Source organism: Camelus bactrianus, chromosome 20 (genome assembly GCF_048773025.1).
Source record: "Camelus bactrianus isolate YW-2024 breed Bactrian camel chromosome 20, ASM4877302v1, whole genome shotgun sequence".
Taxonomy (NCBI): Eukaryota; Metazoa; Chordata; class Mammalia; order Artiodactyla; family Camelidae; genus Camelus; species Camelus bactrianus.
The window spans coordinates 24,236,904-24,263,973 of record NC_133558.1 but is presented as its reverse complement, the minus strand read 5'-3'; the positions used below and the strand labels follow the sequence as shown (position 1 = coordinate 24,263,973).

General features: G+C 42.6%; 1 protein-coding gene across 6 annotated transcripts in view; it reads right to left on the bottom strand.

Moving 5' to 3' along the window:
• Positions 1-7,438: 7,438 nt before the first annotated feature.
• Positions 7,439-27,070, bottom strand: part of RNF8 (ring finger protein 8) — a 34,977-nt gene continuing 15,345 nt past the window's right edge. For 2 of the 6 annotated variants that reach the window (XM_074348597.1, XM_074348603.1), the window contains exons 3-8: positions 25,714-26,454; positions 23,430-23,492; positions 21,155-21,244; positions 19,214-19,399; positions 16,687-16,891; positions 7,439-7,934 (exon numbers count right to left, since the gene is read on the bottom strand). In XM_074348597.1, coding sequence (XP_074204698.1) covers positions 7,918-7,934; positions 16,687-16,891; positions 19,214-19,399; positions 21,155-21,244; positions 23,430-23,492; positions 25,714-26,454 — 1,302 coding nt within the window. In that variant the 3' untranslated portion in view covers positions 7,439-7,917. Of the gene's footprint in view, positions 7,935-8,648; positions 8,774-16,686; positions 16,892-19,213; positions 19,400-21,154; positions 21,245-23,429; positions 23,493-25,713; positions 26,455-27,070 lie in introns of all 6 variants that reach the window. The other 4 variants (XR_012501121.1, XM_074348598.1, XM_074348599.1 and 1 more) reach the window with 4 other exon arrangements.

Genomic DNA, 27,070 nt, shown 5'->3' with positions numbered 1-27,070 from the left:
ATGAGTCATGCAGAGAGTTTCCTTTCTTATGAAAGTAGCAAAATTAGATGCATTACCAAGCGTCTCAGGTGCTCCTTCTGTGCAGAATATGAAGGTTTCTTTTCAAAGTTTTATTTAGCAAACAATATTTTTACCGTTTTCAAAATGTTCACAGCTTTGTAGTTTCCAAAATAACTCACAAAGTAAGAATTCTTCCTTGATAGTATCAGCATGAGTACAGGAAACAAAAAGAGGGAGCTGGCTACATTGACAGATATCTGTGGAGAGACGTATCTTATTTAGATGCCTTTTTAGGCTAGGCAAATGTAAGATGCTCTTTCAATTTTGCTGACATTATATGTCAATTCACATTAATTTTTACATACGCACACTCCACTCTGGCTTTCGTGTTCCAACACATCCGATAATGCAAGTGAAACAATATAATACATGGCTGTCATCATCATTTCCTTTTCTTTGACACTTCATTTTATGTTGGACTTGTGAAAAAAGATACACAAAATAAAGCTAAAATGAAACTTTTGAATCAATTTACTTTCTTAATATTTTTGGAAATAATTTCAGAATTATATAAAAGTTTCAAGAATAACACAAAGAATTCTCAGATACTCTGGACTGGATTCCCCAATTGTTAAAATTTTACATTTACTTGATCATTTTCTCTCTACTTATGCACATATACATGTCTTTACATATATGCAATTTTCTCTATTATCATTATACACACACACACATATATTCACCTCTCTATATAAACACAAATTGCTTTTATGAACCACTTGAAAGTAAATTGAAGGCATGATACCTCTTTATCCGTAAATACTAAAGTGTTTGTTTCATAAGAACAAGATAGTCTTTTATTTAACCACAGTATAATTATCAAAATCAGGAAGTTAATAATTGATATGATACTTTAATCTACAGACCTTATTTATATTTTACCAATTGTCCCATAATGTCCTTTGTAGTAAATATTTTTTGAATAAATGGATAAAGAAAATATGAGATAGAATAAGGAAATCCTGCCATTTGCAACAACATGGATACAACTGGAGGGCACTATGCTGAGTGAAAAAAGCCAAACAGAGAAAGACGCCCACACGTGGCCAGCAATCCTTCTTGGTTTCCCTCCTGAGCTCTCTCCTGTTCTCTGCAGTAGTTATTTCACACTTTGTCCACCTTCTTCCAACCTCTGATCCCAACACTCCTCCCTTCCTTCACTCTGATCAGAAGATCTTTTCCAGATGTGGTAAATATATATATACACATACACATACATACACACACACACACACACACACACACACACACACACACACACGCAAATGGAATACTACTCAGCCATAAAAAATAAAAATAATGCCATTTGCAGCAATATGGATGGACCTGGACATTATCATACTAAGTGAAGTAAACCAGAAAGAGAAAGAAAAATACCATATGATATCAGTTATATGTGGAATCTTTAAAAATGAGACAAATGAACTTATCTACAAAACAGAAACAGACTCAGAGACATAGAAAACAAACTTGTCGTTACCCAGAGTGGGGAAGAAGGGGATAGAGGGATAAATTGGCAATTCAAGATTTGCAAATACTAATTACTATATACAAAATAGATAAACAGCAAGGTCCTACTGTGTAGCACAGAGAACTTTATTCAATACCTTGTAATAGCCTATAATGAAAAATATGAAAAGAAATATATATATATGTATATATAAATGAATCACTATGCTATACACCAGAAATTAACACATTATAAACTGACTATACTTCAATAAAAAAACCTAAAAATAAAAAAATACCATAAAACAAGATCCTTTCCAACTTCATACAATGAATAGAAACCAACAGTAGAAAAATTCCTCACCTTTTCTCTCTAACCTATTTCCAGACTCTTCTCTCCATCTATATTCCATTTTTTTCCACTTTTCTCCTGAAATATAACTCCTTATTTCTTACTCACTTCCTAAAGCAGAGCAAATGGTTGTTTTTGCCTCCACTATGGCACTAAAACTGCTCTTCCAATGATCTGGCTGCAAATTTTTAGTTCTTGTCTTACCTGACCAAACACTAATTACCTCTCCCCACAAAACAAAAACCAAAAATAAAAACATTTGACTGTGCCTACCTGAGCTGAAGTAGTGTCACTGGATGGTCCCTCAGTGGTCTCCTGGGTGCCTGCCTGCACAGGACTGTGATGTTCTTTTATTATTATTATTATTATTATTATTATTATTATTAATTATTATTAAAGTATCATTGATGTATATTAGTTTCAGGTGTACAACACAGTGATTCAATACTTGTATACATCATGAAATGATCATGGTAAGTCTAGTTACCATCTGTCACTACAAAGCAATTACAGTATTATTGACTATATTCCCTATGCTGTACATTACATCCCCATGGCTTGTTTATTTTATAACTGGAAGTCTGTAACTCTTAATCTCCTTCACCTAATTTCCCCCATCTCTCCCATCCCCCCATTCCATGTGGCAACCACCAGTTTGTTCTCTGCATCTGAGTCTGTTTTTGTTTTGTTTTTTAGATGCCACATATAAGTGAAAACATACAATCTTTGCCTTTCTTGAGGACTGTGGTGCTCTTGTGAAGTGCCAAGGCGCCTTCAAGGCCTGTCCCCTGTGCTGAGGACCCATACTTGCCTCCAAGATGCCCTTGAAAGTCCCTGGCTAGAGCTGGATAGAGCCCAGGAGAGCGTGATCTCCAAAGACCTGGTCCCTACATCCTAAAAAAGGGAGGTAAAAGGAGAGGCAGACCAACAAAGCTCTGGCAACCCAGGTCCTGGAGGTTTGCAATTCCAGCTTTGTATCTCAGTGTGCGTCCAGTGTAGCCTACAAGCTCTTTGCCTGGAGTTGGAGGAACATGAAGACGCACCCAATATGCCAGGCAGCACTGCTCAACCACTCCCACAGAATGTGATAAAACCTTTTATCAGAAGCTTTGACCCTTTACTAGAATGTAGGTCACAATAGCTTTTTTGTTTTGTTCAGGGTATAAACACTTGAAGCAGTGCCTAGTGAAAAATGGGTGTCCAGTAACGACTGCTGAACTGAATTTATGGGAAACACCCAGAATTCAAATAGCCACTATATGACAAAAAAGTCACACCAGATTAAAGTATTCAGAGAACCCAAAGGGAGGTAGACAGCAGGGACAGTGGTTCTAGAGACTGGATCTGAGATAAGGATCTGGGTTAGACTTCTGTAAAGTGACAACAAGCAGGAAATACTACTCAAGAGATTAAATTTATGAGCTCAGGTAACCCCTAGTGAGTACATTTTTGGGGGATGCTGTACACGAAGGAATTCCAACATCTGAGCATTTACTGTACAGGATTCATAGGCCCTTCTAAACTGAAGAAATCAGCTGAACAAGACAGCTATTTTTCATCAACACAAGGCCTCATCTTCTACTCCAGGGCCCCTACTCCTACTACTTCAACCCCCATTTATGGCAAAAGCTAAAAGAGTTGACCAGGTAGGAAGTTTTACTGGTGCTCAGAAGAACAAGCCCTTGGTCTATGGTTACCAATGGCAACATTCTGCTCAAATCAGGCCCTGCACCTGTTAACAAGACTGCTTCTCTGGGTGAGAGACAGTGATTCCAGGATTCTAATCTTCTTAGGTTCTTCTTAGGTTAGGATCACAATGCAAGTTAGACGTTCCTTCTCTTAATTTCTATGTCAAACAGAGTTAACTGTAGAATTTTTCAGAGGCCTGGAGGAATGAGCTGTTGAGACAAATATACCTAGGGCACCCCTGAGTTATCCTTAGATATGAAGTGAGGAGATCCTACACAGAGTTGGGCTATAAAAAGCAACCAGGCAGTTGGAGAGAGCTGCCCATCCCAGACATTCTTGAAGCTGTGGTGAGTGCCTGGATGGTTGTTCACAGAGCAAAGAGGAGAGAGAAGGGCTGGAGATAATGAGGGGATTTGGGTCTTTCTATAAAAACAGCAGTTTCCAATCAGAAAAACAGATGACAGGTATCCAGCTATCCAACCCACAAAGGGCACGTCCCCCATCCTGGCACAGTCTGATTGCCGGGATGAAGCCTGCCCAGAGGTACAGAGAGCCCTTTCTAGGTTAACGTAATCAGATGGATATGGGACACCTGCCACTCACTGCAAAGCGCTTCACAGAGCTAACTGGCTACATTCATCTGCTTAATAAAGCCAGAATCTGCAACAAATCCTCTACCCAGTTTCTCAGAGCCGTATTGTAGAGAATGCGCCTTTAATTAGAGCCAGACTGCACAGTGGTGGGGCTCAGCTATACTGTGGTTTGGCACTGCAAGGCAGAAAAGTTACCATGTATTTTTCTAGGCAAGCAAAATGAAGATGGTGTTTAATATCAGATATCCCTCCAGGAAAAGAACATACTGTGTAGCTCAGAGAAATGATGTAAAAGTTTGAGTTAATTTTTGGCTTGTGTCTTTTTTTTTTTTTTTTTTTTAATTAATGGAAGTACTGGGGATTGAACCCAGGACCTCATGCATGCTAAGCATGCGTTCTATCACTGAGCTATACTCACTCCCCCGTTTGTCTTTTAATAATATTCAAGTTTATGTTTGTGAGCAGTGCAATAACTGGAATAACTGTTGCTCCATTATTGTGAGTTAGGCCTCACTATGATACATCAGGGTATTTTAGAGATGAAGAAACAGGCTCAGAGAGGTTGAGTAACTTGCCCAAGGTCACACAGTCACTAATGGCAGGGCTGGGATTCAAATCCAGCTAGTCTGACTTAAAATGTTGAAGTTTACTTTTGCTTTTCTTTTCTTTGTTTAAAGTCTGTATTTAAAAGCTCACCTTCTTAACCTGTGTGACACACCTGAGAGGAATTTGGTGTCCTGAAATGAAAGGTTGCAAGTCATTCTGTGTCCAGCAGCCAAGGGAGAGAAGGATCGGTTTGTGAGCTCAGTCTCTGCAGATGGCCTTCAGGCTCTTTGAGTTGAGCTGTGTCTCCTTTGAGGATCTCTACTCTAATGATGTAGAAGGGTGTTCGCTGCAACACTGTCTTAAAACAAAGAGTAAAAAGTGGGAAGCACTGGTCCCTGACACGGTAGCCACCTGGCTATGCAAAAACCAGTACTGTACAAAACTACACAGCTCATTTATAGTCACCTAAACATAATTACATGTCACCTAACATAAATTATAAGGACTTCCACGGCAATGACACAAATCTTACTAGAAATGAAGTTGATTTTCTCAAGCCTATATTTTGTCAAAATGTAAATAGCTATTCATACAAAGTGACGGTTGCACTTTTTCTTGGATGGTTTGGAAGAAGATTGACTTTACCTAGGATACTCTGCTTGGGTTTACTGAAGTTTCATACTGCAGGGTTTTGTGGAATTGGGAGTCTAATTGACTTTGTTCTTATTTCAATGCAGATTATTGGACTTTAATATGGAAGTAATTGCAGATTATTATGGAACCAGACTTACAAGACCATTACTAATGAAACACTTTTAAAAAATTATATCTGTAAATATTTCAAAAAAGAAACAGATTGAGTCTACTTAATTTTAACAGAGAAGTCCCAGTAGGTGGATTTCCAGATTTTCCTTTTTTCCTTCTACACATACCACTTTATGGGCTCTGTCATTTTTGTTGTTATTTTGTTTTGTTGTTTTAGTTAAAAGTATATATTCTGAGATTCATTTAATAGGACTTTGAGAGCTGTATGAAAAAGAGTAAAAGGTTCAAAGCAACCCAGATCAAAAACAGACTAAAAAAACCACATTATGGTGCAAGTACATAATGGAACAACAGGCAGCTGTAACAAAAAGGAAATTCCTATGTTCCGACACGGAACTATCACCAAGATAAAACTGAAAAAAAAAATCATGGTACAAAATAGTGTACAGTTTGTTATTTGTGGAAAAGACAGGAAAGGACTACATGTGTGTTTTGCTTGGACAGACAGAGAAGATATCTGGAAGAACATACAGGAACCAGCAACACTCATCATCTCTGTGCAGAGAAGTGGTCACTAGGGGACAGAATGACAGGCTTTTCACTTTAGGTCCTTTTGTACCTTCTGATTTAAAAACATGTGACCCAGTGGGAGGGTATAGCTCAAGTGGTAGAGTGCATGCTTAGCATACACAAGGTCCTGGGTTCAATCCCCAGTACCTCCTCTTGAAAAAGAAAGTAAAATAAATAAGTAAACCTAATTACCTCCCCCCCAAAATAAACAAATAAAAAATAATAAAATAATTTAAAAAAAAACATGTGACCATATGACCTATTCAAAAAATGCATATCTGAACTCTTCTAAAAATGAACATATGCCCATGCAACTATATAAACACATGTATAGGGGAAATATAAGATTATTACATCAAAATGGTAATTATCTTTTCCTTCTTTCCTCTATTTCTCCAGAATTTTTTAATTTTGTTTCAATGGATATTTTTTAAAGTATTGTTTTCTATGTTTAACTTACTTCTTCCTTGACTGTACCAGTATTTCAACCAGCAATCCTGTTGAGAAAGATCAAGATGAAGACAAGGGACTCCAGAACCCCAATATTCACAGAACTCAACAAAGGAAAAACCTACCACCCCTATGAAACACACGAGATACAAATAAACAACTACAAAGAACGGTGCTCTAGATGGGCAGTAAAAACTGAGAGGAAAATACCTTTCCATCTGGAAGCAATCACTGAACAACATAATGCACGGCCAGGTTCACAATCCTACTAGAGACAGAGAGTTCCTTGTTTCAAATGACTGCTCTTAAACTTCCTGTGTTTTCCCTCATTCTCATTACTGGTAACCAAGGATACCACAGGTTTTCCTAAACTTCCATTTCCCAAACATCAAACTACTTTTCTTTGTTTAAAAAGGGAAGGTAGTAGTGGGGAGGGTATAGCTCAAGTAGTAGTGCGCATGCTTAGCATGCATGAGGTCCTGGGTTCAATCCCCAGTACCTCCACTGAAAAATCAAATAAATAAACCTAAACACCTACCCCCTGCAAACAAAACAAAATAAAAGGGAAGGCAGTTTAAAAAAAAAAAAAAAAAAAGAAAGAAACAAATTTTGATTAAAAAAAAAAAAGTGTATCATTGTCGTGTTTCCTGACATTGGGTAAAACAGAGTTGGAAAAAACCTCCAAACCCCAGCTGAAAGAAGGGAACTCACCTCATCCTGAAACCAGGGAGCAGTGACCCATCCATGGAATGAAAAGCAGACACGCCAATCAAGGGCTTACCAGAGCCCCTCAGCTATGGTGATCTTGGGCATGGCTTCTTAGGCTGACATTCACTTGAGTCTATCATCTGACACAGTCATTTTCTTGGTTGCAATTTATGAGCTGCCAGTGTTTACTTGTGAGACTGTCTGGAAGCTGGAAGGGAAGGAAGATAAATGCACCAAAGCCCAGCTGAGCAACCGATAGGTTTTACATTTTATTTCCAGGAAATGACACCTTATTTTCACAAAGAAGAGGTATGCCATCCTCTCAAGTAGAGGCTGCCTTCGCCTCTGAGGGCAACCAGGGATAACCAACCTGCCCAAAACAAATGTTAACAGAGGTGCTTCTGAGGTACCAAAACAACAACAACAACAACAACAACAAATTTAAAAAGCAGAACAGAAATATATAACCCATTCAACATGTAGTGAAGCAGAGTCTCCTAAGTTCCCTGAAGCAGTCGGTGTGGTGAGTACCGGGGGTGCTCAGACAATGGTGGCAGCAGGGCTGGCCAGCACGGAGGCTCGTGACGGAGAACTTCTTAACTCAGTCTCTGTCCCACGTGGCTCTATCCCGCACTCTGTCTCAGAGCGGCCGAAGACCTGTCCAGAGAGAATCTTCCACACCATCCCAAGCTCCCATCGCCTGGCAGTCTTTCATGTGCCCCTGGAGCATGGTCTTCAGGACAGTCTCTTTGCTTTGGAGAAAAAAAAGTGAGATAAAGGAAGAGCCTACATTTCCTTCCCTGGCCTCCCTGCTGCCACCCTCAGTTTCTTTTCCACACAGCAGCCAAGATGAACCAAGAAAATAGATGTCAGATCTTACGACTCTGCTCCAAGCCTAGTCCTCATTTCTCCCAGAGTAAGAGTCAAAGTCGAAGTCCTTCCAGAGGCTTATAAGGCCCTAGATGATCTGCCTCGCTACCCAACCTCCTGACCTCCCTTCCTACCCCCTCCCCATCACTCACTCCACCCAGCCACACTGGCCTCCTTGCTGTTCCTCCAAAGTCCCTAGCACGCTCCCCATTCCTATTCCCTCTGCCTGGGACACCCTCTCCCCAGATGGCAACACGGCTACCTTAAAGCATAAGTAGAGCACTTCTGAGCTTTACTTTATATCCCCTTCTCAGTGATTACCCTCACTACCCTATCAAAACTGCCAACCCTCTCCCCGTCAAGCCCCATCCCTTTCTTGCTTTATTTTTCTCCACAGCACAAACCACATCTAACTGATCAGATCTGCACTTCTCTTTCTATTCCTCGTACCTAGAATATTTCCAGGCACAAAGCTGGCCTTCAATAAATACATCTACTAGAGGAAGGAAAGAACTAGGCATACAGCAACAGGCAGAGAGGCGTGATTCCTCCTCTGTCCAGAGAGGGAAGGGGTAGGAGATCTATTATTCACTCGCCTGGGTTTTCCAATCGCTTCTGCTTCCTTGATCGCAGGGAAGCAGGGATCTTGGTTTCCACACAGGGCACAATAAAGCCACCAAGGAGATTTGTTCCCGCCCTTGAGATTAAGGTCTGGAATGCTCTGGTAGGCAGATTGAGAGGATTATAAAAGTCACTTTTTTCCCACTTTTGGGCATCCTCTGAGGGAGTGGGCCTGGAGCTGGCCATACCTTCAGCCTTGGAACTGAGAGAACCACGCAAGGCTCCCTTCCTCTCCGATAATGGCCTCACCTAATAGCTCACAGGAAAGTACAGAAGCTACAAGTTCTCTTGACTCCCCTCAAGCAAATTTCCTTGCCCCGCCTCTCACACTAAACTCTTCTCTCTATAGACAGAGGGTGTAACCTCCTACGTTTAAAGACTAATTCCTCCATCTGTGCTCTGCATGCCCTCCCCTCCCCTGCCTTCCAAAGAATCTTGCCCTGGCCTTGGCCTTTCAGTGTCTCCTCTACAGGGTCAGCAACTGAACATGTGCAAATCTCTCATGTTCTTAGAAAACAAATCAAAATTTCCTTTTACCCCACTTCCTCTTCCAAGTACAGTCTTCGCTTGGTGCTGCCGCCTGCCATCTTAGTTGTGGCCAAATTTCTTCAAGAACTTGTCTATTCTTACTCTCCTCTACTCCCTCACCTCAAATTCATTCTCCAGTTCACTGCAAACTGGCTTCTGACCCCATCAGTCCCCCAAACGTGTACTAGATAAAGCCATCAGTGTCCTCCACACCTGCTACATCATCCCAAGGGCAATTTTTCATCCTTATCTTGTTTACCTTCTCAGCAGCATTTCACACTGACTCCTCAATTCACAACCATGCATTTACTGAAGACCCACCAAACACTCTTTCAGGCCCTGGGAAAGAATACCACATAGAGAATGCCTGCCCTCAACTTTACACATCGAGGGACAAGAACACACTAACAATACAATTTCAATCTGGTAAGGGTTTGAAAAGTAATAGGGAGGTGTCTACAAGGCAGTGAAGGGGGCGCTACCTCAGACAAGGTTGTGGTCAGGAAGGCTCAAGGCACACCACTCTAATGTCTCTGGATGCCTGTCCTACACTGCCTTCTTTTTCCACCTCTCTTCGGCCACTCCTCATCAGTCTGCCCGGCATACTATTCTTCCACTATCTACCCTTACATGTAGGTGTTTCTCAGGGATAGAGACTTGATATTTGACTCTCATCACCCACAGAGAGGGTACAAAGTGGCTCATTCGCTTTCACAGCTCATGATCCCCAAATCCAGTATCTTAACTCAGGTCTGTCTTCTGGGCTCCAGACCCACACACTGAAAAGCCCACTGAACAGCTCCAGTGATGCCCTCAGGTGTCTTCAACTTAATTTTCAGTTTAAAAGTAAACTTACCTCTCTGCCAAACTGCTCCTTATTTCAGTGAATGCACCATCCACCCAGCTGCCCTGACCCAAGCCTGGGAGTAATCCTGGACTCCGAGCTCCCTCTTATTCCTCACAGTAAACCAGTCCCACAAACCTGCAGATCTGCCTCCTTAACCACCACTCAAGTCCATCCATCTACGTGCTCCATCACTACTGCTACTTCTCTAGTCCAGCCACCATCATCCTTGGTTGGGCTGCTGCCTCTATTCTTGTTTCCATCCCCATTTATTCTCTTCACTGCATCCACATTCACTTATCCAGAAAAACATAAACATGAACAGTCACATCTCCACTTAAAATTTTTTGATAGTTTTCCCACTGCTCCTAGGCAAAAATCTCCAATGCTGTTTAGAAGACCTTCACAATCCAGTCCTGCCTACTTTTCCAGCCTCACTGCTCAACGCTGTCCCAGCACTCTACAGTCCAGACACAGGGCAATTGTTTAAGCCCTAAAATCCCCTTGCTTTCCTACTTCTGGCCCCTATTACCTACACATACACCCACATCCCCTTCACTCCCCTGCCTGCCCTTGACCTTTACCAGGTACCCTTGATTTCTCTTATGGTAGCCCTTTACTGTAAGCAGCTTAGGTCTCGCATCCAGACCAAAAGCTCCATGAAGGCAGGGGCTGCATGTGCCTTGCTCACTTTTATCCCCAGCACCTGGCATTTGGTAGATGCTAAGAAGGAAAGGCTGAGAAGAGAAGGAGCAAGGAAGAGGTGTTTCTCTGGGGTTACTTTTGGTTCAGGTTTCATGGGACAAGGGTGAAAGAGGTCCAAACTCTTCAGGGTAGGAAAGCAGACAGGCATTCAAGCAGAGCCCTAGCTAGGAACAGGAGCATGTCTGGTCTTAAGCAGAGTTTCTAAGAACCACAGCAGATGGCACTTGGACAGGACATATACCCAGCTGATGCAGATACCACAATGATGATGTACTGAAGTCTGTGGTGTTGGGAGTAGGGAGGCATAAACAGTGACCCCAGTCACTCTCCATGATCAGTCCATGGAAATCTAGAATACCAACTTATTTGAGCTTGCTCTAAAAATATTTTTTATCTAGAGTTAAGTATAAGAATCAAGAAACTCTCAGGGGAGGGTATAGCTCAGTGGTAGAGTACATGATGCACAAGGTCCGGGGTTCAATCCCCAGTACCTCCATTAAAATAAACAAATAAATAAAAACAGAAACTACCCCCCCCCAAAAAAAGAATCAAGAAACTCTCAAGGGGAAGCTGCTCTGGTTAATGACACTACTCTGTATTCACACATATGGTCTTCCCATGCTAAGTTCTTGGAATTATGTCTGAAAAGTAAATCATAAAGTTATGGGGAGGATCCACTTTTTAGAGAGCCAAAATAACTCTCCTATCATTAAAAAAGAAGAAGAAGAAGAAGAAGAAAAAGAGGGGAGGCATGAGAAACTTCTGCTGTGGAAAACAGTAACAAATAATCTGAATAACCTCCCACTGGGCCCTCAGGGATAGCCAGAGCTGCTCACGCCTGCTTCTTCTGATGCTCCAGAGTGTGTTCGTGTTCCTTCTCCAGGCCCTGCTGCCCTGCCTGGTGGCCAGGACTAGGCCAGCAAGTGCTGGTCTTCCCTTTCATGACAACATGATGAGGGCTCACCAGAGTTCCCGACTCAGCAGGCAGGCGGTCAAGATCAGCCCTGGATCTCTCACGCTGGCTTGCGTGATTCCCTGATACCCAGCCTATGCACCTGGGGTACACTGAGGGGTAATTATCGCATCTAGGAAGGTCATCCTTCTAAGCTGTGAAAGCTTTTCCAGGTCCCTGGGTGAGGTGGTAGCTTTTGGTGAAAGGGAGGAGACACTGCACTACAGAGCACTAAAGTCGGGAGTGGGCTTTTGACCTCCAAATGGAAGGACCATTCGGAATTCCCAAGGACTATGGAGTCAACAAGAAATTTGAGGTTCTAGGACTTCCTGGGTGGCTACTTCATATATTCCAATTAATTCCATAGCTGACTCCTGCTAAGATCACAGTTCCTTCCCTGACTGGATGAACAGTTCCCATGCTGTCCTTGTCATTTCCAACTGGCCATTCTGACAATAAGGGTTACGAGGCAGACACCCATCAAGGGACAAAGCAAGGAAGGACAATAAGAGACAAGAGAAGAGACGGGAAGGAAAAAAGGGAGGGGCAAAAAAAGGGGTGGTGATGGAGAAATGAGAAAAAAGCTTCTATTAAAAAGTCTGCCAATTTCTGATCCCATGACAGTTTTGCAAAGGATGAATTTTTAAGTCAGAATTATTAGAATCCAGTATTACAAACTATTTGAGTGCATGCATGTGGACACCCCATCCCATGCTGACCTTGCTGAGAGCCACTGTCTCTTAGACAAACAGTGTACTCTGCCAGGCAGGCATGCTGACTTCATGCACATGACCCTCTAGATTCTCGGGGCAGGACTGGGTGGATTAAAAGTATTTGCTAACAAGTATTTTCTCTGGATGAGGTCAAATTGCCAGGCACTGTTATTGCTTCCATTCTCCATATACTCCATTACAAGGCTCTGTCTTCTAACAAGGGATGAAGGGTAGTACCAGGGAAAGCCTCCCAGGTGGGCAGGCAGACACTCTCTTCAGAGTAACTGCGAGTTTCTCCCATCCCGTATCTGGATCACCCTCCTCCTAGCTCCAGGAGGCTGGCAAGAGCCATCAGCCACACGATCCTACCTGGGCCAATCTTCCTAGAGACCACCAACCCTTGAAGGGGCCCCTGTCTTACAGATTCAGGAAAGCTGTGGTTCATAAACCTTTCTCCCCATCTCAGCACACCTGAAGGCCATGGCACATGCCCATGAGTAGCTTTGGTTCAAAATTATAGTATCACAGGAGCTGGGGAGCGTAGTCTGAAAAAACCCCTGGACTGAAAATCACTGTTCTCAAGGACAAACAAGATTTTATTTCCAGATAATTTTCTTTTTTCTTTTCTGAGCACAACCCAAAGAAACTGCTAGGGAAAGCTTAAAGTGAGAATGTTAACACTCTTGTCAGCCAACCAACATTTAATGAGAACCGAACAAACGGGGAAGGGGGAGCAGCTGACTGAACAGAAGACTCTGCTCCAGCACCTCAGCAGCTCCAGAGGGAGATCCTCTATAGCGGATGTCAAAAAATGCCTTCTCCTCAGAAAAATCTCACGTCAATATCCCAGAGAGCCACAATTACTCATGCAACAAGCACTTACTGAACATTTGTTATCTGCCCCAGCTCCAGGGCATCCTCCCTCTGACACAGGCTCTGGCATCCTAACACTCTCCTCCTATCCTCTCCTCTGGATAATCTGGCCTCACAGACTTTACAAAGAATCAATGGCTAATCAATCACGAGGCTTTACTCCTCCCATGGGATATGGGCCTTGAAGACAACAACCAGCCAGGGAGGCCTAGAGTGGGGCTGCTTTGGGTGGAATCAGAGCCCCATGCTGCCACAGACAGGCAGGTCTCCCTCTCCGAACTTGTGGTAAGAGCAACCCCTGCCCAGGAGGAAAATGGCCCTGCCACAGTGTCAGAACTGTGACAATTACAGGCTTGCCAATCCTAGTTCCCAGATCCTACGTTTCATCCTTTTAAAAATTCCCATGCACTGGGGATTAAACCAGCTTTCAATTGGCAAAGAAGGTTGGTATTTGAACTGAGAATTTTCTCTAAATCCCATGCTGCAGCCCAGTGAAGCTGTTGATAGCTCTGGCACATATTTCCCTAAATCAAGCCTCAGAACCTTCTGTCTGCCTCTAGGGAAAACCTCAAAGCTGCACTCACTGCGATAACTGCAGAAACTGAACCGGGTGCCAGAACTGCTCTCAGCCAGTGGATGCAACAGGGAGGCCAGCTCGGTTTACTGTGGCGGCTCCTAATGTTACCAAAAAGGCAGCGAGGCACCCTCTTAAGCCTTTGCAGAGAAAAGAGAGGTTTGATATTATTTACTCTGCAGAATTAACTCTGTGTAAAGGGAATTAGAAGTGAAGTTAGAACACACGGCTCCTCTTTCCCTTTCCAATGCTGCATGAAGACATCTACCATGCCTGGACTTGCGAGAAGAAACCTAGTCAGTGGGCTGGGTGAAGAAAGTACATGAGTGTGGGGAGAAAAGGGAACCCTCGTGCACTGCTGGTGGGAATGTAAACTGATACAACCACTATGGAAAACAGTATGGAGTTTCCTCAGAAAACTAAAAACAGAACTACAGTACAACACAACTATTCTACTTCTGGGTATTTATCCAAAGAAAATTAAAACATTAACTTGAAAAGATACATGCACCCTCAATGTTCACTGAAGCATTACTAACAATAGCTAAGATATGGAAGCAACCTAAGTGCCCACTAACAGATGAATGAATTAAGATGTGGTATATACTCAAGAGGTGGAATATGACTTAGCCACAAGAAAGAATGAAATCATCCCATTTGCAAAAACATGGATGGACCGAGAGGGTAATATGTTAAGTGAAATAAGTCAGACAAAGACAGTACCATATGATTTCACTTAAGTGTGGAATCTAAAAACAAAACAAATGAACAAACATAACGAAACAGAAACAGACTCATAAATACAGAGAACAACCCGGTGGTGGTTGCCAGAGGGGAAGAGGATGGGGGAATGGGCGAAATCGGGGAAGGGGTTAAAAAGTATAAACTGCCACTTACAAAATAAATTAAGTCACAGGGACATAATGTACAGCAAAGGAAGATACTAAAATATTGTAATAACTTTGCATGGTGACAGATGGTAACTAGACTTACCCTAGTGATCATTTCATGACGTATGAAAATATCAAATCACTGTAAGTCAATTACACTTTAAGAAAATAACAAAAAGAATAACAACAAAGAGAAGAAAACAGAAGCATTCACAACACCTCAGCAGATACTTCTTAAAGCTTCGGCTGTCCTCATGCTCCTCTGGAAACATGTAGACATCCTGCCTTGTCTCGGCCACCAGGGAGACACTGACAGGAAAGGGCTTCTCATGCCTCTGTGCTTTGCTTGTACTGATTCCTCTGCCTGGAAAGCACAGTCCTAGCTAGGGAACATTTAGGACTTAATTCAAATGGCACCTTTTCTGTGAAGCTTACTCCCATACCTCCACCAGCCCAGGCCAAACTGAACGTTCTCCCCTCTGCAGTTCCTAATGGAGTGATGGGAGGCAGAGAGGAAGAGCAACGGATTCTGCCAGAATCGAGTGGCTCCTGGGAGGTGAAAAACCTGTGGGAGCTCAACACTGGGCACAAAATCCAATGGCACAGAGTTGTCAAAAAGTTGAAAACACTTTGGTTTTGAAGGACCACAGGGGGGCCATGCCACCCCAGGCCAGAATGTCCTCCCTGGGCATCACAGGCTTAAGCCCACTTCCTGCTCAGCACCCACACCCGGCTGCCCAGCTCTAGCTGACCAAATGACTACCAGTTCCACCACAGCTGCTTGCAAATCGGCATCAGATTTCTGGCCCTACTCAAAGGGGCTGACATTTGTTGAAGGGCTAGAAGAAAGCAAGCAATAGACAGAAGAGCCTATTCTTAGCACTGTAGCTTTTATTAAGCCTTCGGCTTCCCTGGGCTTAGAGAAGGGTACACCCAAAGACATACATGAACATGGGTCACTAATGGCCAGGTGGTGGGAAGCTTTTAGTTCTTCTCTGATGAGCCTTTATGTCCAACCAATTGACATCACAGCACTCTGGCTCTGAGCATTCCCAGAAGGTACTGCTGTACTAGATTTTTAAGGGAACTGAACATGATAATCGGATCCACCCTGCTTCTATGCACTCTCATCACTGCCCCATAACCAACCTTTCCTATCCAGTAGCTTCCTTATGCTTTGCCCCAGGACACATCCTTTGCCATAAGAACATTCAAGTCTCAAGCAGAGTGGCTCTGCAACCCTCAACACAGCAGGCCTAAGTGTGATGAAATCATTCAGTTAAATGAGCAGATATTCACTACGCAAGTGTGGTTCTTCAGCAAAACATACACCCTTCCCCAATCTCTTTATCCAAACTGACTGGGAGACTTGTTTGTAAATATATTAGGATGCCCAAAGTCAACATAGTAGAATTAAATTGATCTCTTTTTGGTTTAATATTTTATACCTAATTTGTGTAATTATGCTGTGTCTCTTACAGATGGCACCAATAAATATGTTTTCTTCACATTTCTTGGCATTCTCCAAGTTGTGAATCTTTGACTTGTACACATCCTATTTATAATTTATTGTATACACAACCCAAGGTTTTTGCAACACCTAGACAACTAAACTGTCTTGAACAACGGCACCATCTACTGAGCAGTACAGCAAACTGTCTGACAGTGTTTTCTAATCACATCTTTTTTTATCCCCATAATCGACACAAACACGTACGCTTCCCACTTCCCTGATGCTCAAAATAACTGTGTTAATTCTATCTCAACTCTTTCTCGTATATTCATTTTCTTTAAGCCCCTTTACCTTTCCCTATTTCTTCTACCTCTTCCTTAGCTCAAGAATCATATATCTGACTCTTCCCCATCCAAAAAAATCTACCTAGGTTTCTAAGTTCTTTATTGAGGGGACTCACCTCTTGTTCATACCCACTCACCTTTTCGTTCCCTGATGAGGACAATTCGTCGTTCTTTAACTTCTGAGCTCAGATTATCTACCATTTTATTAATGCAATTGTCCAGAACCAGGGAGTGGGTTTTAGACTTGATGTCCTTCCGACAAATGGGGCATTCTACCTTCCGCTTCATCCATTCATTGATACAGTAGGAGCAGAAGCTATGGGCACAGTTCAAGGTGACAGCCTACGGTAAGAACGTGAACACACACATCAGAACTCTCTTGCTTCCCCAGAGTGGTTGTGATCTCAGAGCTAGGACAAGAGTTAATTCCCAAGGCCAAGTGGAAATTTAACCATAACCTCACCTAGAAGGCTTACAAGGGGTATTAGAATCATCTTTGGAATGGGAAATTTTAAGCTTCATGTTAGATGATTCATTTTCTCTCAAAGTTAAATTCAAAGACTCAAAGGCTGACTCGTCTATTCTGTTTCACCAACTCAGACCACACTGCCAACATGGGTTAGGTACCTTGCATACAACTGTCACTGGACACAAGTAGGACTAGCAAGCGTGTGAATGTTTGTATAAATAATTCATTATTTCTCTTACGAAAACAAACTTATGCCCTAATGGTGAATTAGAACCTCAAATTTTAGATAAACAAGATTATATTGTATAGCACAGGGAAATATATACAAGATCTTGTGGTAGTTCACAGCGAAAAAAAAAAATGTGACAATGAATATATGTATATTCATGTATAACTGAAAAATTGTGCCCTACACTGGAATTTGACACAACATTGTAAAATGACTATAACTCAATTAAAAAAACCCCTCAAATTTTAATATACAAATGGGAGCACATATGAATACTCAGTATACAGAATGGAAGGAGGCATCCTCTCTATTGAAAAGCTAAAAAAAAAGTGTATGTAAAAGAGAACTTAGGCTGGAGAAAAAAAGAACTAAAAAGCGGGGGGGAATGTAATGGGTTTGACTGACAGTGCCTTAAGTAAATAAGCCTATGAAAAGAGAGAAAGCAGAAGGAAGCCTTTATTTGAGGGGCTCCTCTGAGTAACCACAATGGTCCACTTTCTGCCAGGGTCCTTTTCACTCCCCAGAATATAAACCATTCTCTTCATTACTCTTGTGTATGCACCCCTCCTAAGATACAACTTTTTCTGTAGCTCAAAAAATCTTCATTCCTGCTTTTAGGATAACAGTGGAAAATAATAGATATTATGTATTTTCCAAATGCCAAGCTAACGCCAGAAAGCCATCTAGGAGACATTCTCAGTAAAGGATGAAATGAATTCTCATAAACAGGACTAAAAACCTGTCTGATTAAAATGAAACCTCTTCCCTACACTGATTTTAAGAGGCTACCAGTAGAAAAGGTCAGGCACATGCTGTAAGCCAAACACAGGTCAAGTTGTCTCTTGAATGTCATGCAGACGCTTTAGGTTGCCTAACTCATCACCAGTTCTAATCCCCTCTTTCCTTGTCTTCCTCTGGTCGGGTCCATAAGCCCTGTCAAGACAGCACTAACTGAGCTTCTCCAAAGGAGGGAATCAAATGACTGGAAACTACGGGGGAAATTATGAACTGAAGTCATAGTGCGTCTACAGCAAAAGAAACAGGTCTGTCTAGGACTTTTCAGGAAGCTAACAGGCCCAATCTCCCTAAAGAGCACCAGAAAAGAGGAAGCAGTATGTGTAGGTGTTTCCTTTTTTAAAGGAGTCTGAAAAGCACTGACATTTAACAACTTGAGTTTAACACTTGTGGTGTAAGATGAACTGGTCACAAATGGTAGAATTTATGAAAAATAAAAGAGTGTGTGCAAAGGCAAGACAGGATAACAAATGGTAACCTAAGAGAGGTGTTTCATTTATCATAAGGTGGCTCAGAGCACCTGAAATATGTTCCACTTACTTGGCAGCTGAATTCCCAGTGACTGCAAATCAATGGCATTTGCCCCCCGTTTAAAGGCTGCACTGCATGCCCACTCACAGCACGTGCCCATTCAGAGGTAAGAAAGAGTTGCTTTATTGAGCAGCTTTATTCTGATACTTCAAAAATCTAATGCCATCTAATTCTGGATTCTGCCAGAATCAAGTGTCTCCTGGGAGGTAAAAAAAAACCTGTGGGGGCTCAACACTGGGTACAAAATCCCACAGCACGTACTTGTCAGAAAAGCATGAAACAAGACATTCTGACCTGTGGGAAAGTGGGGGTGGCCCTCTGGTGGTTCTTTGAAACCAAAGTGTTTTTTCTCTTCAACAACAAAGAGATAAAGGCTTTATTACAGCCAAAAATGTTGCTTTTACCAAATAAACACTCAAAAACAAATGAAGTAAGAAAAAGGCCAGTGAAGGTAAAGAATATTGCAAAAACAAAGGAGACACGGCCATCTCCAGAGGTCTCTTGGAAGTCAAATAGCTACAGTAAGTTCTTGGAAGAAGAGGCTCTGCGGAATGTTTCCCGGAGCAGAAGCAGCCTGTGCAGCCGAGGCTCGGTTCAGGGCTGGGAGGGTAAGAAGACGTGAGCCACTGCTTGCAACTACCTCAATGAAGTACTCTGAGCAAATAATACACTGGAGCTCGTTCTCTAGCACGTCATTCATGTGGCTAAGAACTTCCTCCTTCTGTGCTTGCACCTTCTCCTTCTCCTCCTGAAAAGACACACAATCCTCCGTCATTCGGGAGAACCAGCAAGCATGCAAAACAGGACAGCGAGCAGGGTTAATCACCTGGAATAGGATTCAGAAGGAGCCAAAATTAAAAATTCATCCTGACACCGCAACACGAGAATAAAACTCTTTCCCCAAGGGTTACTTTTCCTCAGAACTGCTTTCTACTATGGGGCACTACCTTCCTTTCTTTCCTTTCTCCACTTTTTCAGTACGTATTTGCATTGCAGTTTCTGTCTCCTTCCCAAAATTAACCAAATGAGAAAAACTAAAGGTAGCATATCAACCCCACTAACCACCCACAACCAGAATGATACATTAAGTATCCTACAGAAAACTGCAGTTCAGAGGTGATATAAAATCATCCTAACCAACTAAGAACTCACTGGTTAAGACATGAGGAATGGTCCATAGAGGCAGGAAGCTCGAATTATAAGGTTCCTTATGTTCTCTGCAGCTGCCTCTTCTATAAAATAAGGATAATACCTAGGCTCCCTGGAGGCAGGAGACTAGAGAGATGGCCTCTTGAAGTACCTTCAGGCCCCACTCTGTGATGCTTGTCACTTCCCACTCCTGCAGTGCAATCACCCTGTGCTTTCCCCAAGAGGAAAGACCACTTGTGGACACACTTTTTAGGGAGGATATAGATGTGCTCTCTTGGAGACATTTATTAATTTAGCACCTCATCCCCAAACAGAAAGGATGAGGAGCCCCTGAAGGGGAGAGGAAAGCCATTTAGGGTATATTTGAGTGGCTGATTCATTTTTCATCTTTTATTTTCTCTTCTAATCAAAGCAAAGACTGTCAGACTGCTTAGGGCAGTTAAGACGGTCTGGATCCATTTCTAACTAGAGTCAAGTTCCCTGAAAACTTTTGAATTGCTGGGTTTAAAATAGATTTGGTGGTTTTTCAGAGGTTGGGGGAAAGGTAGTATGTGATTTTAACAGAGGATAAGGATAGCAAACCAATTGAAAAGAGAGTCTCCCCATTTCTGTACTCCATCAGCTCCAGGTCTGTACATGAGGAGAGGTGGGCTGAGAGATGCAGTCAGATGCAGGCATTAACTTCAGGTCAGAGGTTGCAGACTGGTGGTCTGTGGACTGGATCCTGCCTGCAGACTTTAGTTAGGCACTAGTGGTATCAAAAAACTGAATGAACTGTTGCCAACACTTGAAAATTGGAATATTTCACATCAACATTTGGATTTCCATCTTTTGTGGAAAACTCAGATCTGACAACACTGGGCTTGCATTTCTGGATGGCAAAGACTGGCTGCAGCAGGGAAGAGCCGCCCCTGGGGGTGGCAGTGAAGGTGGTGGTGGTGCCCCCTACTAATGCTTCTCTGCCTCGCAGCTCCCTACTGTGTTCTCACACCCAGGCCACTTTACTCACTTCTATTATTGGTCTGACCCCAGTGGGCATCTCAGTTTATAACCCCCTAATTTAAGAGTTCCACTGATTTGATGTGGGAAATGATTACATAAAAGCATCAAGATGAACTATTTTTTATTTCGACTACACCACTCCTTAGCCTATGTCAGTGAGACACTCAGAAGAAACATCTACCATAGACAGTGGACTAGGCTGCAGGATGTGTCTTATTCCCAGCACTTCACTTCCGAATGAGGGAAGGAAAAAGATGTTGCCTTATAGGTAGAACCTTCTACAGGCCTAAATAATTTTATAGATTATTTCCCCTGAGGCAGGGAACGGCTATAATTTCCGCCTTCATTCACCAGAGCAACCCTTGCACTGTTGAAAATGCTGAGTTGCACGTACGAACCAAATTCTAAACCTTCATCTTCCTTCCAGTACCTTAGTCTGCTCCAATTCTTTGTTCTTGGCCTGGATGATTGCTTCGAAGTCCTTCCTGCTGCGATCTAGCTCTTGCATTAGAGCCCGATGCTGCAGAAACACAGCAGATACATACTCAAGGTGAGCTGTACTCATCGTTCCTTTCAGCCACACACACACCTGTCCCTCCCTCCAATGGCAGGTTTGGTCCAAGAGCTCAATGGACTGGCAATTTCAAAATAATGCTTTTGTTCCTTTAGGACATCCCATGTGCATGCTGCTTTTTTTTCAGGGACAGGGACAGATAGGGAGGGAGGCCATCAAATCATTAATCCCTCTGGGAATAACTCAAACTCTGTGGCCATCCAAATCAGCTGAAGAATTTACACTGCCTTCCAGAGAGTTTGATCCTGTAGGTTTGGCTTGGGGCCCAGGGAGGTGCATTTTTTAACAAAGCTACCCAAGTGATTCTGGGAACCCGTGCAAAAGAACTGGTGACTCTGAGGCTACCCAGCACTGGGAGCAGCTTGTAAGAAATAATCAGGGAGAAGTGGGATTCAGGAAAACTAGATAATGATTTTCATTGACATAAAAAAGACCTTTAACTTATTCATTCTATAAATTACACACTACATGTTCATAAGGCAACCTGGACCGTGCCTGGGGCTTCTGGCACCCAAGAGCTAACAGCTTATTCATTGTGACTAATTGCCTACACCGAATGTCAAGAGGTTCCATTTCTATGAAACATAGTTTCTGAGCTCCCTCATACTTAAGTATAGCTTATACTTTAAATCTCATTTCAAATCCTTTTTTAAAGAAGGTAGTATTTCTGAAAAGACATTACTCAAGAAATAAATTTTAAAATGTGTAGTCTCCTGAAAAAAGCAGTTATGTCAGAAGGCCTGAGAATTCATCCTGACCACTAATTACATGAGTGTGCCTTAATTTTCTCATCTATAAAATCAGAAAGCAGGTGCCCCTACTACATCAGTGTTATTAAGAAAAAAAGAAAAAAAAATATGTGAAAGCACCAGAAAAGTTTTTAAAGCTCCATGTAAATGCAAGTTATAATTATAGGCCTGGTAAACAAAAAAGAACATATTCAGAGGGACCAACAGGGTGGAACAAAAAACAACCATGTTTCATTTGAGCATGGTACGCCCCCCAGGCATGCTATTATAGAACCATGACCTGAAAGTATCCCATTTTAGGCTAATGAATGGACATTGGCCAAGTACCTCATGCTAAAAGACAGTGTGTTCTCCTGTCTGCCCCAGGAGAGGGTGAGGAGTTGTGAGTGCATGGAACTCAAGACCCCTCAGGGATTTCCAAGTAGAAGAACCTTACTTTTTTTCAGTTAATTTCAAAACAATGTCTGAATATTAATTTAATAATTCTCTAAATGGAAAACAAACTAGAAAATAAACGAGCTTAGAAAATGAAATTTCAAAATGATTAGATTTTCACCTAATTCTTTCCAAGGCTGTTTGTGCAACCCTTAAGGAAATCAAGGCAGGTACCCTCCCAAGCACACAATAATATGACTGTTAGCACTGTAAGAATGTTGGGAGGCAGGTATGCAATAAAAGAACCTAAGGATAAATTCTCTTGAACAAATTCTAATGTGATTGCTCATTTTCTCAAGGAGATATAAACCATTCCACTAACCTCCTAACTTATAACAAACTACTTGTCATTACACATAAAAGACAGAAGACAAAGCAGGTTTCAAAGATGCAAAAGAACTTATAAAAAATAATCAGAGAGAGGTAGTTAGGTTAAATTAAAATAAATTAGAGGCAATCTTTTTGGAGAATTTTATTCCTGTGAGCTTTGCCCATTCAGTAAATTGATACGTTTTGCTGACTGTTAACCTAACCTAAAATGCTTAATTGGAACATTCTTGAAGGGTTTTAGGATGGCTTCAGCTCAGCAATGGTGACGTAGTAGAGGCCCTTGGCCCTGGTGACCAAGTCATAGCTCACAATTCTCCTCTGCTGCCCTCACCTTTTTGGAAATGCAGCCACTTTCCCAGAGAGCCTCCTAACTGCTGAAGGCTCCATTCCATCTTTCCTAGAGCAACCTGGCTCAGATGAAGATGTAAGTTTCCATGCTGAGGTCTGGCATGTCTGTGAAGCTCCAAACCTCTGACCTGATGGTGTGAGCAGCTGCCACCTGCTGTCTACAGACTGGAGATGCCACAGAGGTGTGTGCTAAGCAGCAAAGGCAGCCAGTGGCCATGCCAAGCTGGCTGCCTCCCCACCTCTAACCTCAGGACAATGGCAAGAAATACCTCCTGCAGAGCCTGGGCCAGCTGTTGCTTCAGGTCCTCTTCTCCTTGCTCTTTCTCCAAACCCTGCAAAGCCAAAAACAAAATGGAAGGTTTCCCTGCAGGGAGGGAAAAAAAGGAACAAAATCTAGTAACAAGCAGAGCGACCAGCTAGCGTGAGCATCTGGAAACAACAGGAGGCAGGGAACAGATGGAAAATCTCTCGTTTTACTTCAAGCTGTTGGCAGTAAAGGATTTAAGCAGAGTTAACCTGCTCAAATACTGCACACTTCAGGGCTGTCACCTTCAAGTCACCACTCCGGTTGTTCTGGAGAAACTCTGGATTAATACTTCAAGTCTCCTTCACTGGCTAATGCTGTGACTCCCAAAAGGATGTAAACTGAGAGCTTCTGAGTCATCAACTATCTCCCCTGAAATACAATCCCCTAGGCTGGCACTCCAAGCTCCACTGTGCTGCTTCCATCGATTCTGGCCACTCTGTCTCTCACTCTAAGTCTCTTTACCACTTCTAGCCCCCAAACCGCTCCTCCTCCTGCCTTGCCTGAGCTTATGCTATATTTCCTGCATCAGCCCCCCTCAATGTGGATGCCTTCCACATCATCATTCCCCTACCCCAGCACCTTCCACAAGAACCTCTGGGCCCTTCCTTCCCTCTTTAAGAATTATCTACGCATTTAACACGCCAACTGGAAATTGTTCTCTAAATATATTGACTTGAAACTGTTCTGATTATTTTGTGTGTATAATACATCTTGTCTCCTCAACAAGATACATTCCATAATGGCAAAAACCATTAAGCATCTTTACAACCAACCAAACCCAAGTATGTGGGTGTTCAAAAAAATGTGTGTGAAGCAGCAAGGGTTAAATGAACTTCTGAGCAAGTAGGTGGGGTAGGATAAACCCCTAGGATTTGGTGGCAAAGGGAAATGCAGCTAATAAACAAAGGACTAGATATACTTCGCTATGAGCAATTTATGTATGACCCTTTCATTGGAGAAAGAACCTAAACTAGTCCTTTTTGCCTTTCCTTACCATTTTGGTATGGCAAAAGGTTTTACAGCTATATCTTGAAGCATGCCCAGAGCAGCCACAAAAAATAACGAACAGTAACTCTTGTTCCTGAACATATTAGCCTTTAAAGAAAGTTCTGCTCTGGTCAAAGTGTCATACATTAAACATGTAGAGATAAACCTCCCTCTATTAATTTCAGGAGCTAGTCCTGGCTGGATAGCACAGCAAAATTTTAGGTACACGTAAGCAAGCAGTGTGTACCCTTAAAAAGACCTACTTAATCCATGGCCTTTGCTAAGACTACCAGTTCAAGTGGATAGCAGAGATTAGAATGAAGTCTATAAACTATTCAGAAATAAGCCAACATGACTAGTTGTTTCTTGCCCTGAGCAAAGTAAACAAAAGATAAAAGCTTATTCACTTCAATCCTGATTGGCCCTTCTTAGTTCTAAGTCAATAATGGGGAATTCTTGACATTCAGTATTACCTGAGGAAGTAGGTGGGAGTAAAACGTGTGGTTCTTGCCAGATGAGAACTGATATTTTGAGCAGAGACCAGGATCAGCCCTAGCCTAGAAGCTTTGTGCAAAAGCTTGTCATCTAAGCAAATGACTTGGCGATGTGGACACATTTGCTCTCATCTGGACACAGCTATGGCAGTCATTATTTTACCTACTAAAGGCCCTGTGCAAGGTGGCTTACCACTCAACCCAGCAATTGAGTCATGGTGTACCTGTTCCCTCCCATGCTGGCTTCCCTCCCATGCTGGCTACTCAGGAGAGAAACTAACATTTTCTGCCTTTCTAGCCTCCCACTTCCTCAGTAGCTACAGAGCTAACAAGTTGCCAGGTAAATCAAGGGCGGAGTTACTAGCTGGTCTGTACCTGCCCTGAGTACAGGGATTTGGCTTTGACTACAGAACAGAGAAAGATTATTCATGAAGACAACTATTTGTTTAACTGGGGTGTACTATGGGCATCTTGGCCTCCATCCAACCTCTCTCTCAATTCACCTCAGTTCTGAGGATCCTCAGCTTTATATCCTTTTACATCCTAGCTGGCTCTGCCAATCATCTTTTCCCATCTTGGCACCCCAACTCTGGCTCTTGATCTGATCACCACGCTGAACCTCAAAGTTTTCTGTTTCCACTACATCTCCTGTCCCTGGCACTTGGCATTTGGTCCCTGACCCAGAAACAGAGAGATCTGGACAGAAGCTCACAAAGGGCCTGCCCACCCCAAGGGGCACTCTTGTCGTTCCCTCCTGTGTGGTACCTGGAGATGCTGCTGCTCTTCCTGGAAAGTCTTCTCCAGCTGCTCCACTCTGGCCTGCTGTTGGGCCTGCTCTGCACACAGCTGAGTCTGTAAATCCTGCAGTTCCTGCTCCATTTTCACAATGTTCTTTGAGTTCCCTTTTCGGGTTTGCTTTTTCACATTCAGAACAGCCACCTGTTTCTCTTGCATCTGTGTTTTCAACTTTAGAATCCTGGACATGGTTGCCCTAAAAAGCTCTAAGCTACTCTGAGATGCTGAAGGGGTTGAGGCTTTTTGCTTCTTATGATGAAGCTCTACAACTTTTGTGGGGTCTGGGTAAACACGAGCCCCCGTGGTTTTCCCCCTTAGCTCAAGAGAAGTCAACTTAGGATCCAAGAATTCAGGAGGCTGACTAACCACTTCACCTTTCCCATGTGACTTTACTGGTTGACCAGGTTCACAAGACACTTTACTCATTTTGGATTTCAAATTCGAGGGGCCTTCAGATCCAGAACCCTCTAATTCATCCAAACTAAATTTCCTTTTAGTTCTCAAGCCCTTATTTTTTTCCATCATCTGGTCATTCTTTGGGGAAAGACAAGGATAAATCCTCTCCCAGTCTTCTTCGGTAACTTCATATTCATACTCTGCATTCTCCTTATTTTCCAGAGGCACCCCAAGCTGGATGTGGTCTCCCTTACGGATAGAATAGACCTTTAAAGGCTCTAGACGTTCTCTGTTCAGCCAAACACCATTCAAACTCTGGGAAAAGGGAAAGAAAGACAAAACAAACTTCATGATTTTCTTCCTCTTAATAGAATTTCTCTCCTGCTGCTGCAAAACCTTCTGTCCTTTCAGAAGAAAAACCCTTGAGAACAAATAGGAAAGAAAGATATATAAACCACCATCCTTAGAAATAGCATTCTTCAAACAGCACTCTGGCTTTTTAACCTGTATTTCGTTCATGCCTCCAGAGAACTGCCTGTATAACAGGCAGGAATCACCTTATTCCTGGTGGATGAATTACTCAAATAAATGCAGTAGCATTAAAAGCAGCTGAAATCCGATAGTTCCTATTGACCTAAACTGGGGGCAATGGCCCAAGACTGGAAAAACTGCTATCAGTGACAGAAGTAGCATCTAACAATGAGGTTCCAAATGCAGGCTTGGCCAAGAAAGTCATGCAGGCACTGTCTCTGGATGTGGCCCCTGAACAACTGGTGAATGAGAAAACACATCTCAGTACACATAAACCTAAAAAGTACCAATACCTTGTACTGGAGTCAAACTGCGGGTGGGAACTGATCCAATTAATAGCACCAGAGGTCCACGGGCAACAGAGCATAGTGGTTAAGAGCTGGAGCTCCGGACTCAGGCA